Raw genomic sequence first — 17,954 nt, forward strand, 5'->3', positions numbered from 1 at the left:
ACGGCAGACAAACAGATAAGCAGACAGACAAATATAGAAGTAGCATGAAAGACTGAGCTGTGAAGAGAAAGAGAAGGAAAGGAGAAAGGCGTACATACATTGCCTCCCTTGGGTGTGTGCTTCAGATTATCCTTGGAACCGCACTTTGACTGAACATGACTGAAGTCCAGCTTCTCACTTAAAATCTGAACCTAAAACAAAATTGAATGAAAAAAAAAAAAAAACTATATGTGCCTTGTTTAATTAGATCAAGTGTGTGATGAGTGATCAATGTGTCTTCAGCCGCATTTACATTTAACATGTATTTACAATGCTTTTCTTTCTACTGTACATAGCTCTGAGAAGCGATATGGCCAAGTCAAACTTTACTGGACCGAGCAAAAACAGTTTCAAAAATGCATAAATAAATAAATAAAGGTTTGAATTAACATTAAGAAGCCTGGATCTACAAACACAAAACAAAGTATACAAAGACATATTTGACCTCACTTATACTCATGAATTGTGGTTTAACAAAAAACAATTACAGTATTTCTGCCTTTTGCACCAATCTGTGTTGTTTTGTAAAATGAGATAATAAAAGGCCTTCCATAACATTAAAAAAAAAAAAAAATGAAGTGAGCACAAACACAAGGCAAACGAAGAGAAAAGGGTTCACAAACACAACAGCCCTGACAGCAAAACTTCCTTCTCTGGTCTACATTAACCTGACCTGGATTCATTGGACAGCCACTATCTGCATGCATACACACCCACAAACAAACACACACAGCCGCAGGCACACACAGACACACACACGCACACACACACACGTACAGACAAAACCTTTTCCTTTCCTTAGTTTATGTTCAGGTTCTGGTGTCTTTAGCTGTTTCAGAACAAACAGCTACAAGGTCAACCAATGACAAAGCAACAGCAACAAACCCAGTGACAAACTGAAAATGTTCATATTAACATATTCATTGTTATATTTCTAAACTAAAAATGTGAATATTTTATTAGCCAAGCAACATATAATAAGACAGCAACAGTGTTGATAATCCTTTTTTAGCTAAAAGCACCAAACCTGTCTGTAATGTTAAAATAACATTATGTTAAGGGATTGTGTAATTATAAATGTGACATCTTGATATCAGAGGATTAAGAGTGTGATTCAGTGTTGCAGTATACCACAGAGCCTCTAAGACATGCGTCACCCAGCTTCATTAAAAATGTCTGCCCTTATGTCTCACTTCTTCCCAAAGAGGAAAGGAAAGCTGGCTAAGTGATCATGATTTGTCTCCTCCTCAATTTTTCACTGGGGTTAATGAAAAGTCTCACCTCTGTAATCCTCCGGCACCATTAAGACTGTCTGTTGCCTTGGTGATAAAAATTTTGCAGTTTTTTAGGTGACCATGCATCTGTTCCACATCATGGAAAAAGAACAAAAATAGCCTTTTCTCTTTTGTCTGCATGTCACACAATGATATACCATCATCACTTGGTTAAAAAAAAAATTGTTTCTCAAATAGCTCAGGCACCTTGCAACTAAAATTTTTATCAAGCAGTCATCTTCAGTTCAAGAGAGGCAAGCTGCTAAATCTAGCACCTGCTGGGGATATAACAAGCAACTGTTTTGTTTGAATAAGGGAAGCCAGGTGATATATTTTCATTCTGTGTCTCTAATGCAGTTTCTTAATAAGTAATTCCATCCGTCTGCAATTATTAATAGTCACTGCTGCAAGGAAATGAAGAAAGCAGCTCCCCAGGGCAAATGTCTCTGCAGGTTGACTGCTTCTTGAAGGTAGTAAAGAGATTCTTGGGATTTTCTGAGGTGGAAACCTCTTTTAAATTTTAGCAAAGGAACGTATGATCTTTGCATTACAGCTGAAGCTTTATCAATAGTGAGAAAACTGTGAAAGGTAAGAGGGAAAGAAGGCGAAGGGAAAGTCAGGGCAAGAGGCTGAAAGCAGATGACGTTTCATTGAGACTGATGAAGATGACAGCAGACAGGGAGAGGGCAGAGGACAGTCAGAGGAAGCAGACAAATAGCGATGGCACGACAGGGCTTCAGAGGCAGGCCAGACACTGAGTGAGAGTGAAGATGTGCAAAATGATATTTGAGCATTTTATGACATTTCTACAACTTAGAGAGAAAGTCAAGAGTAAACAGATATAATATATAAAGAGTCACAAATCCACTTGGCATGATATCCAGCACCAACTTGTTTTCAGACTTCCATAAAAGGTCTGAGTAAAAATTGAAATATGCAATATCAACAATGCTTTCTGCTTGATTTTTAACGTTTTTGTGTTATGTGTAATGGCATTTTATCTTTTCCATGAATATTCATGCGTTGATCAATAATAAACAAAGGTTTAAAGAATAAATAGTTAGAGTAATTTGAAAAAATTGTAGTTTAAAATAATTATAAATTAATTTACAATTATTGTGACAAATTCTAGCTTTATTTGCAGTAAACAGTAAAAGATAATCTTAAAAAATAATTTCACCATTTTTAAAGAAAATGTAACTGTCCTTTACTGCCCTCATGTGGCAGAAAGATGTTACTGCTGAAAAAATGTGTAAGTAAAATAAGCTGTATTCTTGTAATCTCTGGAGGGTGATAGTTCTTCATTAGGTAAACCTTTTTCCACTGTAAGCATTTTTTAAGCCCTAATGCAAAAGAATCTTTATTAATTATTAATTGATTTTTAAAAAATAAATCTATATTTGGATGTTGTAATTCCACACTGAAACAATATTAAGACTGTGGAGTTCCAGCACAGTCCTGTTACCTGTCCGCCTTTTGGCTGGTGTTTGATGTTGGAGGTGGAACCAATCTTGGACCTTACATTCTTCAGGTCAGGCAGGGGTTGATTGACAACCTTGAGCTGCCGTTGGGCGGAAGATGGAGACTTGGGTGGGGTTCGGATCACCGCCACCTTCTTCTCCTGGAGGACGCTGAAGGACTTGGGTGTGTGGCTGCCAGGTGTGCGCGAGCCAGGGGTGCGACAGGAGTAGCTGGGAGGTGTGCCGGGCGTTACGGCGGAAGAGCCGGGGGTGGAGGCACCACTGCGGGCTGAGTGGGAACGTGCTGAGTCTGTACCTAGGAGACAGGAGAGGTTGGATTAGGATCAAAAGAGAAAAAGGGAAGTGGGACCCTTTATCCTTTCTCCTAACCCCTTTCTGAAAGGTGGGAGAAAAAGAACAAGAGAAAAGAAAGAAAATCACCTCAATCAGAAGAAAGGGAGAAGAAAAAAACAAACAAAATTAAAGACAGAAATGGAAGGGTAACGGACTGATTTGTATGATCCTTCATGTGGTTCTGATGATGATGATAAGGAACGATAACACTCATGGAGCTGTAAACACTGCCCTGCTGGCACCAAATTTGCACAGTTTTCACCAAACAACCCAGGTCAAACAAGGATGTTTGACATGGAGTGTGAAAGCAAACAGTCAGCTGGAGTCATTTAAAGCTAATGACTTGTTGCTGGGATACCGCTTTCAGGATGAACAGGGTTTTAGCTGACAACCTGTTGTTATGAATCCCACCTGTTCACCTGATAAGGACACTGCAGGTTCACACATTTTCAAGCCTTTTTAATCAAATGTGTATTGAATTCTGACACATTTTGGAACTAAATAGACAAGCTTGCCTTTACACAGACATGTTTCCATCTTTAGTAGCATATTCTGCATGTTGTAACCCTGTTATGTATTGACAGGGTTTGGAAAGACCTGAAAAATAAGGAATTTAAGACTTTCTGAAACCTGCAGACCAAGATGAATGAATGGTGTGACGAGGGTAAATTTTTATTTCTGGGTTATTAAAAAACAAAATCAAAACACTGTGTAATAACTGCATGTTATGTTGATAATGAGGGTCTAACAGGAGCTGTTGGGTGGTCTACCTGTCATACTCGGGGCTCTTCCAGACCGGCTGTCCCCTCTGGAATCAGTACGGATCGCTTTGAGAGAGAAGAGATGAAAGGACAAGGAAATGAAGGGCAAAATGGGGTGAGGGTGGGGCAGGAGAGAAGAGAAGGGCAGGGTATGGAGGGTGTCATGTTAAAATCTACAAAAATTATTAAAAGATACTGATTCATTAAAGTCAGTAAACAGGAAACCTGCTGTGCAAACAAGCCAGATGGTTCTGCATTTGAAATGCATGGATTCTTACAGGTTGGCCTGGAGTAGGTGCTGTTGTCTTCTTGCTCAGAGGCAGGGATGTGGCGTGTCAGAGATTTGGCGGGCCTGGGGAGGGACGATCTCTTCTCTGGGCTGCGGTATGCTCTCTCCTGAATTAACAGACACACTAAAGAATCAATAACCGGGCTTCATTTCATCCATTGTGCAGGGACATTGATTACAGCTACCTATCAATCCCTGCTGCCCTTTCACTTTACCTTCTCTGCCCATTTGTTTGGCAGAGGGGATGCACGGGAACATGCTGAGGAGGGGCGGGCCTTGTTGAGCTCTGCCTCCACCAGGGGGCTTCGTTTAAGGCTACAGGCAGAGCCAGGCCGGGGGGGCTGGGGATCTGAGCCCCCACGCTGCACTGCCATCTTTAATAGTACGGCCCTGGTGGGACTCTGGACCACACCCGGGACAAGAAGTAGAGAGGCATGCAGGGCAGGTGGAAGATGTGCAGGTATGGAGGCAGGTGCAACAAACAGAAATGAAGTGAGATGGAAAAGAAAGGAGACAAATGTACATATTCGTTGTTTAAGGAAAAAGACATTAAATGAAAGTTTCAAATTATATGACAGTATTGAACCTTCAGCTATTGGATTTTTAGAAAAGTTCTTCAGTGAATTTAAGGTTTATATTGAATATATAATAAATTTTATATTAGGTAAATTGATTGACTTTATTCAGCAGCTGCATATAATTAGTACTTTCATAGTGAATTTAAAATTAAAATACCAAATGGTCAACATGCATACTTTATTATGTAATTTCACAAAGGTATGAAAAGGACTCGAGTACAAAAAAGAAGAGGTGAAATGTTTGTGTTACACAGTAGAAAGCATCAAATGATGTACTGTACTGCACATCCTAAGTATACACCTAACTGTGTATACCAAAACTAAATTATTTTCATTACTCACAGATTTTCTCTGTCGAGACTGGTACAGACAGGGATAGAGGCAGGCATGCAAAACAAAATAAGCACACACAGAAATAAAAAGACACAAATGAAAAAAAGAAAGAAGAAAACAAGAGTCCATGTGATGAGTGAAGTGGTGAACCCTGCAACAGTACAGGGCTCTATAGTATGATGTAAATTCAGGGAACCTGACACATCGACTGCCAGAATTGAACTCTTGTCATATCCTTCTTACTGATGTTAATTCATATTTACATATCACCCCAAAAATCTAAGCTGAATTTAAAGTTACATCACAGCCATTGTGTTTATGCACTAGTGTCTCTCTGTTAAAGACATATATGATTCAAAACAGTGCTATTCACTGCAATAGGATGTGACTGGATGAGGAAAAGGACTGATGCTATGCCATCAAAACATTTTAATTATTAACTAACCAAGCAAAACTAAGAGCTTTGAGAAACTGGGCTTTTCTCACAATTTCTGTATAAGTGTTAGTTTCAGGTTTACACTTTCAATACACCTGGCTCACAAAATGAAGGATGCTCAAGATTAAGAAGAGCAATAAAGCGCAAAATGAAAAAGTATGCGCTTAACATGTTTTAAGTAGCAGGTAGGTTAACTCACCAGTGAGCAACAGTAAGCAATATCTATATACACTCTGCCTCTGCCATGTTTACTGTGCTCAACTGCAGCGCACATACAATAACTTACATCCACAAAGCAGGTCTAATACAGGAGGAATAAAAATATCAATATATAAAATTTTGGGTTGGCCACTTTTCTAAACAAATGCAACAAACATCTAATAACCAAACAGATTAGATCCAAAGTGAAATCCATATATGGAACTGAATTGTACTGAATCCAATACACTTGCATCATACCCCACCCGTGTATTGAACTTCAGTTAATCTTCTCCTCCCTAGTTTGCACATGTGATCATGGGTGTGGTACAGTACTTACAGTGGTCCTCTCCCTGGATTGGTGGGCTACACTGAGGGGCTGATGGCTTTCCACACCTGTAAAGAAAACAGAGTCCTGCTGTAATGATGAGTATTAACATACAGGCTGAAGCATTTGCGAGGGCCATCACTTAAGGTCATACAGCACACAAATATGTATGTACACATACTGCGAAATAACAGCTCCAATGTTTAATTCTGAAAGGACCAAAGGGTTACTGTAATGTGTTCTGGTAACAGACATATCCCCAAACCACACGTCAGATAATCACACGTCATAAAACTCTTCTTAACGCCACATCACCACATGATCCTTGGACCCAAAATGGCCCAGTTTCTCATTTAAAAGTACACTTATTACATACAAGCAACACCATCAACCAGCAGAAAAAAGCGTGAATGTGAAGCCAAACAGCTGAAACCCCACCATTTTTTCAAGGAAATGAAACACCAAAATAAAAGACCAAAAAAAAAAAAAAGTCTCATTATGTGTTAATGGAGCAAAACTGTGCAAATGTGGCAATTTAAAAATGGGTCAGCAGCACATGATGTTTGCCAGCTACATTGCACCTGCTGAATTTTTCAGTGCCATCAATAGAGAGAGCCAACATTTTTATTAGCCATTACGTTTTTATTTCCTCATTGGTTTAATGTGGTAATTAGCCAAGAGGAACTTGAGATCAAACTTTAAATGAGTAAACGCTGAAAACTGCATAGTTCACAGTTAATAAAGCATTGGTACAGTAGTCCTGCAAAGTGCACCTAGCACCTTACAAACGCTCATCTTGGTTGCACTCTCTCTATCCATGTCATTGATTCTTGGTGAAATGTGTTCACCTGTGGCCTTGCGTCTAGCAGAGCTGTGAAGCAGAGCAGGCCTAGGATGTCTGGCCGCCGCTTTGGCTACACTCTTTCGATTTGGAGAACGACTTTGGAGGGCTGACACCTTACTTTGGTCAACCCTCCTCATGCCTACTAGCAAAGAGGAGAGACAAGATTACACAAACATGCAAACCTCAGTTAAATGCACAACAGAGGCAAATCTGTGTTTAACATCATGTTACATTAGTGAAAAAAAAACTAGTGACTTTCCTATCGTATAAATCTTCGGTGCAATTTTATAATACATTGATAAATACTAAACAGTTACACAAAGCTAAACAATACTTCAATACAGAATTGAAACCTTTTTTCTTCTTTATCTCTTCTCTTGGATGGTGGCTGGGCACTTTGCGAGACACTTTGCTCTCAGTGGTGCCAGGGTGGCCCCTTCCTCTGCCAGGCGCCCGTTTAGCGGGTCTATCTACCACGACAGGTATACTGGTAGGACTCTGGATGTGAGGAAGGGCTTCGATTTGCTCAGTCATGATACTTTTGTCATCATCTGCAGTGGAGAAGGATCAAAAGAGGACTATTTCTCCACACTCCAGTACCGAGGACATAGCTTAATACAAAAGGTACATTCATATTTACTAGAAACAAACTCTCTGACGCTAGGTAGTTTTTTGATATAAAAAAGTTAAATATACATTAGATACCTTAAACAATTTATTTCAGGTTATTAATTTATGAATTTTACAAGCTCTATGTACCTTGTGAGTCCATCCAACCACTGTCTGTGTCTAGGATGGAAGTGTCCATGGTGGTTTCATCGTTAGCCATCTGACCAGTCTGGAAGGGTATATTAGAGAGCTCTTCCACCTCTTGACCAATCACAATGTCTTTCTCCTCCATCCTGTCCTCCCCTTGATCCTCTTCCTCCATCACTTTCACATCTTTTTCTTCAGAACCTGCCTTCTCTACCTGTTCATCCTCCTCTTTCTTCTCTTCTACTTTATTTTTTTGTGAGTCATGTGCTACTTTATCTGCTCCAATCATTTCATCTTTGCCTCCTTCCTCTGTTGGCTGTGGAAGGTCATGATCAGAGCATGGAGACAATTGAGAACTGTCTGTTGCAGGCTCTCCATCATCACTGTTTAGGGCACTGTGACTCCATTCTTCTGCTCCAGACCTGGGATCTTCTTCTAACATCTGATCGCCTACCATTAGCCTAACCTGTTTTTCAACTTCAGCTTGATCTGTCTCAGGTGCCTCAGCTTCGTCCATGATTTCTTGAGGCTCTTCAGCAATCTCAATATCATCCTCATCCTCTACTTCTTCCTCAACTTGTGCTTGAGGTATAATAATGACTGGGGATGGCATTGGTGGTTTTGGCAATCCTTTTTCCTGTAAGTGGATTTGGGCATCTAAGGACTTTTCAATGTTTGATGTCTCTTGCTTTTCTATTCCTTCTAATCTTGCAGGTATCCTATGCTCATTTTGAACCTTCTCGTCATCCTTTTCAATGTTTTCTCTTAAAGACTGTGATGATGCTGAAGGTATCTCCATGTTTGATGTTTCTAGTTCTACAGTTCTTATTTCTGACTCAGATTTCTGTTCTGGTGTTTCTTTGTCTAATTCTGGCTGTAGATTATTATCAATCTTCTCAGATTGTGGATCTTGTTCTGCTTTGACCTCTAGTAACATATCTTCTCTAGCTTCATTTCCAATGTCTTGGCTTTCTGAGGGTGTGTCAACTGGGGACTTGGGGGTGATAGGAGTTGGGGGACCCTGGCTTCCAGTTTCTGTAGGAGTAAAAGTAAAGGAACTGTCTGGTGGGATGGGAGAAGCCTCTCTGGATGGGTCTTTTTCAATTTCCACCTCAGGGATTGCTTGAATCTTGATGTCACCAGGCAGGCCACTGAGTCTGTCTTTTGAAGAACTCATTGGGATTCTTAGGCGATCAGGTTTTACTCCACTTGTCACAGCTCTTTCAAGAATCAGGGTAGTCTTTATTGGTGCATCTTTCTTCTCGGTTTTTTTACTTATCTCAGCAGCTTTTCCTTTGTAATTGGGTTCTTGGATTCTCTTTTCAATTGATTCAACATCTGTAGCATTAAGCTCTTTCTCCACTTCGCCTTCCATGGAAGGGAAACGCTGGTGTGGTGAATCCCCAGGACTAGGTACATCAGCAGGTGAGGGCATGGGACCTGAGTACTCGTTAAAGACACAGTAGCCCAGTTCCTCCAGCTGTCCCTCCCTACCCTCCACTCTCATGGTCGGATCTCTAGAGGCAAGCTTGGCCAAAGAATTTCCCACAAGAGCTGATACATTGGCTGGCATTGACTTCCTCCTCATGTGGTCAATCTTTTGCCGCTCCAGCGATAGCAGTGGCAGGGCTCCGGCCAGGTCCAACATCTCAGAGAGGCTGCTTGATTGTTCAAAACTGGAGATATGTTTGTCTGAAGGTTGAGACATTTCTGCTTGGGTGTGAATATCCTCAGGTAATTCAGTGGAAGTTGGGGCAATGGAAGCAACTGGAGGAAAAACAGGTTTATGGCTCTCCACCGATGGTGTGCAAGGGTAAACCTCAGATTCATCAAAACTTCCGCTGACTGGATACAAACTTCCAGGGAAGGTCCTTGGCTTCTCTTCCTTAACTGTCTGTCTCTCTGAGGACCCAACAGTAATGTTCAAGGAAAGGCTTCTCTGTTCTAAAGACACCTTTCCAGGAGATATTCTGACTTTCTTCTCCTGGTCTTCCAGCTTCATCATAAGGTTTCCAGTTTCTCCAGTTAACTTTGTCTCTGCTGCGACACTGAGCTCATAATAGCTCTGAGTTTGTGGTGACTCCTCCTCCTGGAGTTTTGAAGATGTCTCAAAGTAGGTTTTTGCTCCTGGCTCATGTTCCTGAAAAATATCTGATGTGGCTTTCAGCTCTGTTGTGGGTTTTGGATAAGATTTGACTATTTCTTGTCTTGGGCAGACGTTTGGAATATCCATCTCTGGCGTATCACGCAATGAAATGTCACTGCCACAAACCTCTCCTTCAATCGTCCCCATTTCTTCATTGGTTTCTTTCAAATGGGTTTGTGATTTGCTCTGTGAGACTACTCCCTGTATGTCTTCGGTTGTAACTTTTGAGGACTCTTCTAAGAGTGGAGAGAGTTTTACCTCTTTTGTTTTAGACTCTACAAGCAGGTGGATTGTAGCAGCCTCCTTAGCTTCATCCTTTATGTTTTCGTAACCCTGTTCAACTGGGGAAGTGTCAGAGAGATCTTTTTCTTTCACAAAGGGATGGGAAGGTTCAAACGAGGCAAGTTGTGCTCCTTCAGCTGTTGCTCTTTCAACAGCCACCTGCTTCGCATGTAGTGACACCACTTGAGGTTCATCTTCTTTCATAGTAGACTCAGAAGATTCCTTAGTGATATTTTCTTCTGGCTGGGCTGTGAGTTTGAAGGATACTGTACAACCTGTGTACTAAGTCATATTAACTAAAAGCTTTGCTTGCAGCATCCACAAAAGCTAGCCAATACAGTCAAGCTGAGGCCTTCTGCACATAGATATAGTAGCTCTCCATCAAGCAGTCACACATACAGTGTATTTTGTGGCAGGCCACAACAGCACAGGGAGGGGTCACAGCACCTAAGATAAGCGTGCAGAACTGGAATGAAGGAATGAGTCGCATGATGTTAGATGACAAGAAACAAATGTACACAACTATATTGAATTCCTATTGCAATACACAAGGATTGACAACAAATGGTCAGCCCAACACTTATTTGATGCAATAGTTACGGTGTCATTACATATTCTACTCCAAGAACAGGAATGCTGTGGATGTGAATGAATCTTTATTTTGTTGTAAAAAATGTGGAAATAAATTTATAAGGGGGTATACTATTGATCCAATTAACCTCAAAGATAAGGATAATGATTGATGTCCAGTGAGGGTGGATTGTAATGTCAAGTGTGATCTTAGTAACAATAGGAAAACAGGGTTATATTTTGCCTTGGGATGAAATGAAAACAACACAGAAACTCAAAGAAAGTCATATACAACAGACTGAAAACACACTGAACTGATTCATGGAAACATCCATAGAGGTTGGTGTAGTCAGAAACACACCTTGCACATGATAGTCCAGCAAAACCCACATGAAAAATATAAAAACCTAGCAACACTTAAGTCAATGTTTGACAGGTCAGACAGTGATATTTGCATTTGCAATGTAGCTGGCAATACAACAGTGAGGAAATGATCAACTAGAGTATGGTTGATCAGTATTTCTAATGTTGCTCCAATGAAAAGCAAATGATTGTTTTGCATGAAAAAGCACAAAAAAAAAAATGCTATGCCACATAATTTTGCACATGGCACCTTCAAATACCAAAGCAAAAGCTTAAGAATTTAAGAGCAACAAAGCTGCAGGAAGGCAGGCACCAAAGCCTGAGTTGCACCACAATTTATAAATCAAGAGTAGAAAGCCTTTGTGTCCATTGACAGAGCACAAGAAAGTCATGCAAAATAGGTAATGGACAGATTTACATTCCCTTGGTACCCTCACACAAACTTTGTGCACACACACACACAAAACCCCATAAACCACACACACCTTTTTGTGATGAGCTGTGTTCACCTTGACGACTTCCTCCATTGAGGACCTCAGGTGTCTGGGCTTGCTTGCAGCCCAAAACCTGGGGTTCTGTTAAATAATCTGTCTCTGTTAAGAGCAAGTCTGCTGGCTGTTCATATGCCACTTCTTCCTGGTAACTGCTGGGCTCCTCTGGAGCCTCCTCCTCATCCTGATGTTGACTGACAACTTCTACTTTGTCTTCTTTGAGGGAAGGGAGACACGTGGATGACACATGGAGGACATTAATGCTGGCGTTACATGGCTTACAAGACACTTTCAGCTGTGACAGAGATGCATGGGATGGAATCAACACACCTTCTTGACTAATCTTGCTAGATAAATAGCCAAATATTCAACCTCAATTCATAAAAAGATGAAACTAGTTACATAATCTTATTACAGTTGTAAATATATATATATCTTAATCCTAAAAAATTTCACAGATAGCATTTATTTCATTTTTAGAATGAATTCCAATTATGTAGAACAAATATTAGAACAATAAATATTTTTGTACTGTGCACTTTGAATAAATACATGTATATGATTCTATATTTTGGTGATTTCATGCCACATGCAAAAGGGAAAGATAAGAAAACAGGCTGTTCTGTTCTCAGTGAGTAAAGAGCTGAAAGTCAAGCTGTGATTTACAGCACTCCTGGAGAAAATCAACACACAAAATGAACAAAGGGACAACAGAGGAGATGTAGAGAGGGGACAGCTGACTAATGAGATGAAGGGCTCCTGTGGCAGGTTAGGTACTGTAGCCTAAAGGGAGGAAGGATGCTTGTGTTGCATACTGGTTCTTGTATGCAAGGCTGATGGCGAACTATATTGGTAAAATAACTCAAACAGGGCCAGTGTGGCACATGCTGCAGACTCTTTTGAGGCAACATGACTGTCAGCTGACATGCAAAGCAACAGAATCCTGTAACTAAACACTAAGGGACCAGAAGAAAGAGGAGGAGTTGTTTGTATTATGTGAGTGGCTGCCATGTCTTGAGAACAATTTTCTGAAATCCTCATGATTCTTTGTTTGGTGTTGTCTTTTAGAGATATCTTTGTCACTCTCACCAACATTCACACTCTTATTTTGAATGTGGTCTTGAGTGGATAAAAGTGTGTGCAGGTGTACCTGGTGCCACGGGCCCAATCTGCTCAGCGGATGGAGAGGGGGGAGGGGAGGGAGGCAAATTAGCGGAGTCATCCACTGCGAAGGGAGAGAGAGAGAGAGACAGACAGACAGACAGACAACGGGAAGACAAGATACGGATGGGAGGAGGGCTTCGAAAAACTAATAACCCTGCTGATGTTGACTTTGCTAGTGGCCAACAGTAAAAATCAGAAAAATGACGGTTGTGTGTGTTTGATGAGCTGTGGATGCAGAACACAAATCCCATGCTCCTCTGGGATAAGATGTGTGGCTGGTTTGGATCTTTTCTTATTCCCCAATGCAAATAAACACAGAACACCGACTTACCTTAAACTGTGTAAAAATGTCAAAAATATCATATATGCCAATACTAAATCACATTACAGCAGCTCAAAATTCAGATTTAACAATAAAAAAACTACACAAGACATCACACATCAAATTATTTATTCATTATTTATCATAAAAAGGTTAAAACGCCGTTTTCACTGAATAAACTGGATTATCCACTTTTCCATTACATTTTCCTGTTTGACCCCTCTTTTCCCTCTTCTCTAGTTTTTTTCTTCACTTTTACATTTCCACCTCATTATAGTCTGCTATACTTGCCTGTCTTCCACTCCTATTTGTCTTTCTACGGCTCCCATTTGTCACTAAGACCTATCACTTTGCAGACATATCTCTCTAAATATTGACATTTTGCTGTAAAAGCTGGCATCCACCAAGATGTATTTCCAGTTTTGACTATAATGGGCATTATCAATATTTAATAAATTTTAACCAACCACATTATCAGAATTTATAAACTGCAGGCTTTCTGATTTGAATCTGGTCCTGATCTGGTACTTCGAATCAGGGGGCACTGTGAAACCAATCACATGTACCCACAGCCATCTGGCAGTGTGTATAAGCAGTCACTGTTACTGACCCAGCTGCATGCACATACTAACAAACTCACACTCACAAACACACGCCTGTGTTCCTACCTGCTGTCCCAGGATGTGCAGCTGCCCCACCGTGGTAACCATTCTCCCTGTAGGCAGCGCTGTAGGCTGAGTAGCCATTCTCGCCATTCTCTTGGCCATGGGAGGCCCAGTGTTCATCTGGCTGCTGACCTTCTGCCATGCCTACCTGCTGGGACAATGGGGAGGGGACGGGCGATCTTTTGGACAGGGTGAAGAAAAGAGGAAGATAAGTAAATATATATATAAGTAAAAATCAAATGAAATGTAAAAAGATGAGAGATGACTAAAATACAGAGCAAAAAGAGGGAGTCCTATGAAGGGCATGCTTCTTCCAAGCTAAGTGATATAGGACACAGCCTGCATCATGAAATTTACAAACCATCCACCAGAGGGAGTAGGTAGCCACACTGTTCTTTTACCAGCTCAACCACTGCTCTTTGTCTCCAGATCCATGTACTGAGACTGAGGACGAAGAGACAGACCAAATATTCAAATCTAATTTAACCTTTATTGTTTTCACTTGTGTACACAGTCAGTGGCTGCAGTTTTATAAGCTGAACAGGAGTATTGCATCTCCACCTGCCAGGGTTGCAGATTTTATTCTCACCCAGGTTGAATACACACTCTTAATCTAAGGCTGAGATAGAAAAATGGCATAGCATTAGTCCAAAATTAGCAAAGAAATGAAGACGACTTATAGAATGGTTAAAAAAAAAGGCATTTGAACACACCCTTCATTTTCCCTCACCACTGATAAGGAGGCTGTTACCATGGCAACTACAACAGGTCTTATGGGGGTCCAGCAGATGGTTTTGACAAGCTTGCCCCTTTCAGACAAAAAATAGGTCCACAGACACACGCATATAGACCAACAATTAATTAGCAACCAGTACACATCACAATGAGGTCTTTCTCAAGCAAATATGCATTATTAAACTATTTACACTGGAATCAAGCATGTAGGCCTATGAAAGCCCCTTTTCCTTTAGAAGAAGAATATATTGTTGCTTTTTAAACAAGATTAGCAGGGGGCCCTCCCCTGCCTGGCACCCAAGCTAAATCACATCATTATCAACCAGCTGCAATAAATTTGATCAGAACTGGGACTCCCTTCTTTTTTTCTCCCTCTGTCTCATTTCCCATCACAATTTCTTCTTTCTTTAGATTTTCTATTATAACCTTGTAACAGCAAAGCCTGAAGTCTGCCCAGATCCATTGGCCTTTGGTCTAAACGGAGCTGCTTTTCATATATATATTTTTTATTCTTTCGCTCTTCTTTTCCATTTCATCTTCTACCTTCACCTACATTTTTATTTGTATCTATTTTTATGTACTGTTTTTCTGTCTTTTTCTGTCTTCCTCTACTGCATTTTTCTTTTACAGGGGTAAACCGTTAGCCTGGCTCTGTCTAAAGGTTTAAAAAACCTTTCTAATAATGAACGTATCAATGGCTACTCTAGTTATATACTACACATACAGATGTGAGGGTGGTTCGGGTTTCTCACCTGACTCGTAAGAAAGATAATACAAAAAGATTTAGCATCAAATAAAAGTGAAAAAGCTTTTCATCCTGCTAAGAATAAAAATCTGAAGAGAACATCTGTGATTTTTTAGAGAGACATGAGAATGACCAAATGTATATCTCAATATATGTAAATTAAATTAATGATATAGTATCACCCCTTGTCATTATGTCTTACTTCATCTCTCTTGGAGCCTAAGTCTCTCTCCTCTCCTTCCGTGCAACGCTGCATGACAACAGGCTCACAGTGATCGGGGCTAATGTCTGCTACAGTTGGAGGATGTGAGGATCAGAACATAGAAAAAAGAAGAGCAAGGAGGAGGAGGTGGAGAAAGACCTACTGACACTTAAAGATTCTGAGTCAAACTGTCTGAGACTGAAAATCTCAGCCGAGGGCCCAGTCAGAGGCGAGTCTGGTCCCAGCTGTTGCTAAGGAAGAGAAGTAGTGCGCTGGCAGCCAGATTGTACTGTGGTTTACAGTTGCACTGACCTGCTTACAGCTGCTGTTTTGGCAATATAACACCACACTTGGCGTTCACACATTGTCCCTGCAAAGGGTGTCAATCTTTGGCTCGTTACATAAACCCTCTGTGCTCTCATTTCAAAAAAGACACAACTGCAGAGAAATATTTAAGCTGGACACACCTTTTCCCCAACAAATTCAAACGCATTGCTTTTACGCATTACTCTATTAAATGCATCCAGAAAGACTAGAAGTAGTTAAGTAGCAACACTCAGCATGTGAACTTTCACAGTGTGCTAATCTTGAAAGGGTTACAACAACAGTAGGAGTCAAAAAAGGACTGTCAAATCCCATCACAGCTTGGGACTGATGTCTTAAATTGAACCTGCCAGCATGATCTCTTACAGAGAAGAGGAAGACAAGGTGTGGCAGCAGGCCCGAGGCTTGTTTGACTTCCACTGGGCTTCTTTCTCTTTTCTCTCTTTCTTTTGTCTTTCAGTGCCATCATCTCACACTCTCACCCCCCGCACCACACTTTGTTCAACCTTCTAGCCCCATCATCCCTGTTTTCAAAAGACTCCAGCCCACCCCATCCCTCCCCGTCTGCGCCTTACACGCCCCCCTCTACCAACCCCACCCCAATCTGGGTCAGTCATCACGCCTCTGTGGAGCATCGCTCACATCAGAATGTCACCATACATTTAGGAGGGACGATGGAATCTCAGGCTGCCAGCCTCAGCAGGCCAATCTGGCCTTAATACTGTGTGTGTGTGTGTGTGTGTGTGTGTGTCTGAGACAATTTTATACATATTTTTTTAAAATATGTTTTTCTTAAAATGTACAGGCAATATCAGAGTGCACTGTTTTTGTAATTTAAGCTTTATATTTGTTACAATAATACATTATTTAAGGTTGATACCCTGAGTTTGGAGTCTTAATGACCCTCCTTTATTAACTTAAGGAGACCAAATAAACACACTGTTGATGTGTTACAGTGGATGGATTACAGTATCACACTAAACAGGAACCCTGATGAGGGCAGTAAGGCAGCCAAGATTGCTGTGACCTGTAATCAACCTAGAATCCAGCAGTTTCCTCCTCTGCAGCAACAGACGCACAGATTATGTTTTGTTGACTCAGCAAGATGTGGGGGGGATTGAAGCATAATGAGCACTGCCAGTGAAGTGGGAGACAACTGTGTATGTGGCAAACACCAGCATGACAAGAAAGGCGCACACACACAAACACACTCCCATGTACAAGAGGCACAGAGCTGAATCCACTCTTTACAGATTAAATACCGTAAAACTGAGAGTATAGGTGCACAGAAATTGGCCGACTGTGAAAGGCATATGGTGTTTCTAACAAGGCTTTAACAATACTCAAAAACCGTATGCCTACTGCAAATCATGTGAGAATTAAGCATCACTACTACTACTACTGTGATGTTAGTGATAATATCATGTAACAATTATATTTTGTTATACATTTCAAAGTGGAACTGATGTCTTTAAATGTCTCGTTCTCTGTGGCTAAAAGTCAAAGTTTACTATGAAGTATAATTTAAAAAAAAGCAGGAAATTCTAAAGAAATTGTAATATTCTTGAAAAAATTTCTGCTTAATAAATTAAATAATTTAGTATTAAAAAAGCCACAGATTATTTTTTTAGACAGGTCAAACAGTTTCTCACAGTTTGATTAAATGATCAGCCAGTTTACATTGTCAAACATGAGTCGCAGAAGACAAATATTGACTAGTCTTTTCTAGCTGAGTATGTTTGGTACATGAGTATGTACTATACAGTATCTAACACTCCTACCATGGGTGTGTGTTTGTACTGGGATTCTCCCTCACTATAAATGTGAAACTACATTGTACCAAACAAAAAACTCCTCAGGAAAGTCTCATCTCTTCCACAGCAATGAGGGCACTGTGCCCAGAAAGAAATATCGCTGCATCTTAATTTGTGTGCTGCAGACATTGACCATAACATGATCTCAGTAACTGTCATGCCACCACGGTGCTGTACTCAGTCATATCCAATCAGCTGTCAGCAAGTAACTATGCAGTTTCTTACTCTGGACTGCACTTTTATCATAAGTCAACTGTATTTACATAAACTTATCTCGTTTCACTTGAATAAAACAGCATTTGGTCTCAACTGTAAAAGCAGAAGTAGCATCAAAGTCCATATAAAAAAAATAAGCTGGCAGTATGTGGTTTAAATTACACTATTAGGCTTAAATCAGCAAGTTTTTTTCTTTAGTTATTGGCTCTTTTCAAATGGTTTGCTGTTTGCACTGTGGTATACTGTGAGGAATTAATTATTCTAA

The 17,954-nt window shown here is 40.5% G+C and overlaps 1 protein-coding gene across 7 annotated transcripts in view; it reads right to left on the reverse strand.

The window, feature by feature from the left end:
* LOC113127489 (microtubule-associated protein 2-like) overlaps positions 1 to 17,954 on the reverse strand; it is a 49,181-nt gene that overhangs the window by 3,745 nt on the left and 27,482 nt on the right. For 2 of the 7 annotated variants that reach the window (XM_026302139.1, XM_026302136.1), the window contains exons 1-7: positions 7,654 to 11,262; positions 7,248 to 7,445; positions 6,899 to 7,036; positions 6,063 to 6,118; positions 4,167 to 4,284; positions 3,898 to 3,954; positions 2,779 to 3,089 (exon numbers count right to left, since the gene is read on the reverse strand). In XM_026302139.1, coding sequence (XP_026157924.1) covers positions 2,779 to 3,089; positions 3,898 to 3,954; positions 4,167 to 4,284; positions 6,063 to 6,118; positions 6,899 to 7,036; positions 7,248 to 7,445; positions 7,654 to 10,282 — 3,507 coding nt within the window. In that variant the 5' untranslated portion in view covers positions 10,283 to 11,262. Of the gene's footprint in view, positions 1 to 98; positions 192 to 2,778; positions 3,090 to 3,897; positions 3,955 to 4,166; positions 4,285 to 6,062; positions 6,119 to 6,898; positions 7,037 to 7,247; positions 7,446 to 7,653; positions 11,263 to 12,652; positions 12,728 to 13,656; positions 13,833 to 17,954 lie in introns of those variants that run through there. The other 5 variants (XM_026302141.1, XM_026302140.1, XM_026302143.1 and 2 more) reach the window with 4 other exon arrangements.

This window comes from Mastacembelus armatus, chromosome 2 (assembly GCF_900324485.2).
Source record: "Mastacembelus armatus chromosome 2, fMasArm1.2, whole genome shotgun sequence".
Classification (NCBI taxonomy): Eukaryota; Metazoa; Chordata; class Actinopteri; order Synbranchiformes; family Mastacembelidae; genus Mastacembelus; species Mastacembelus armatus.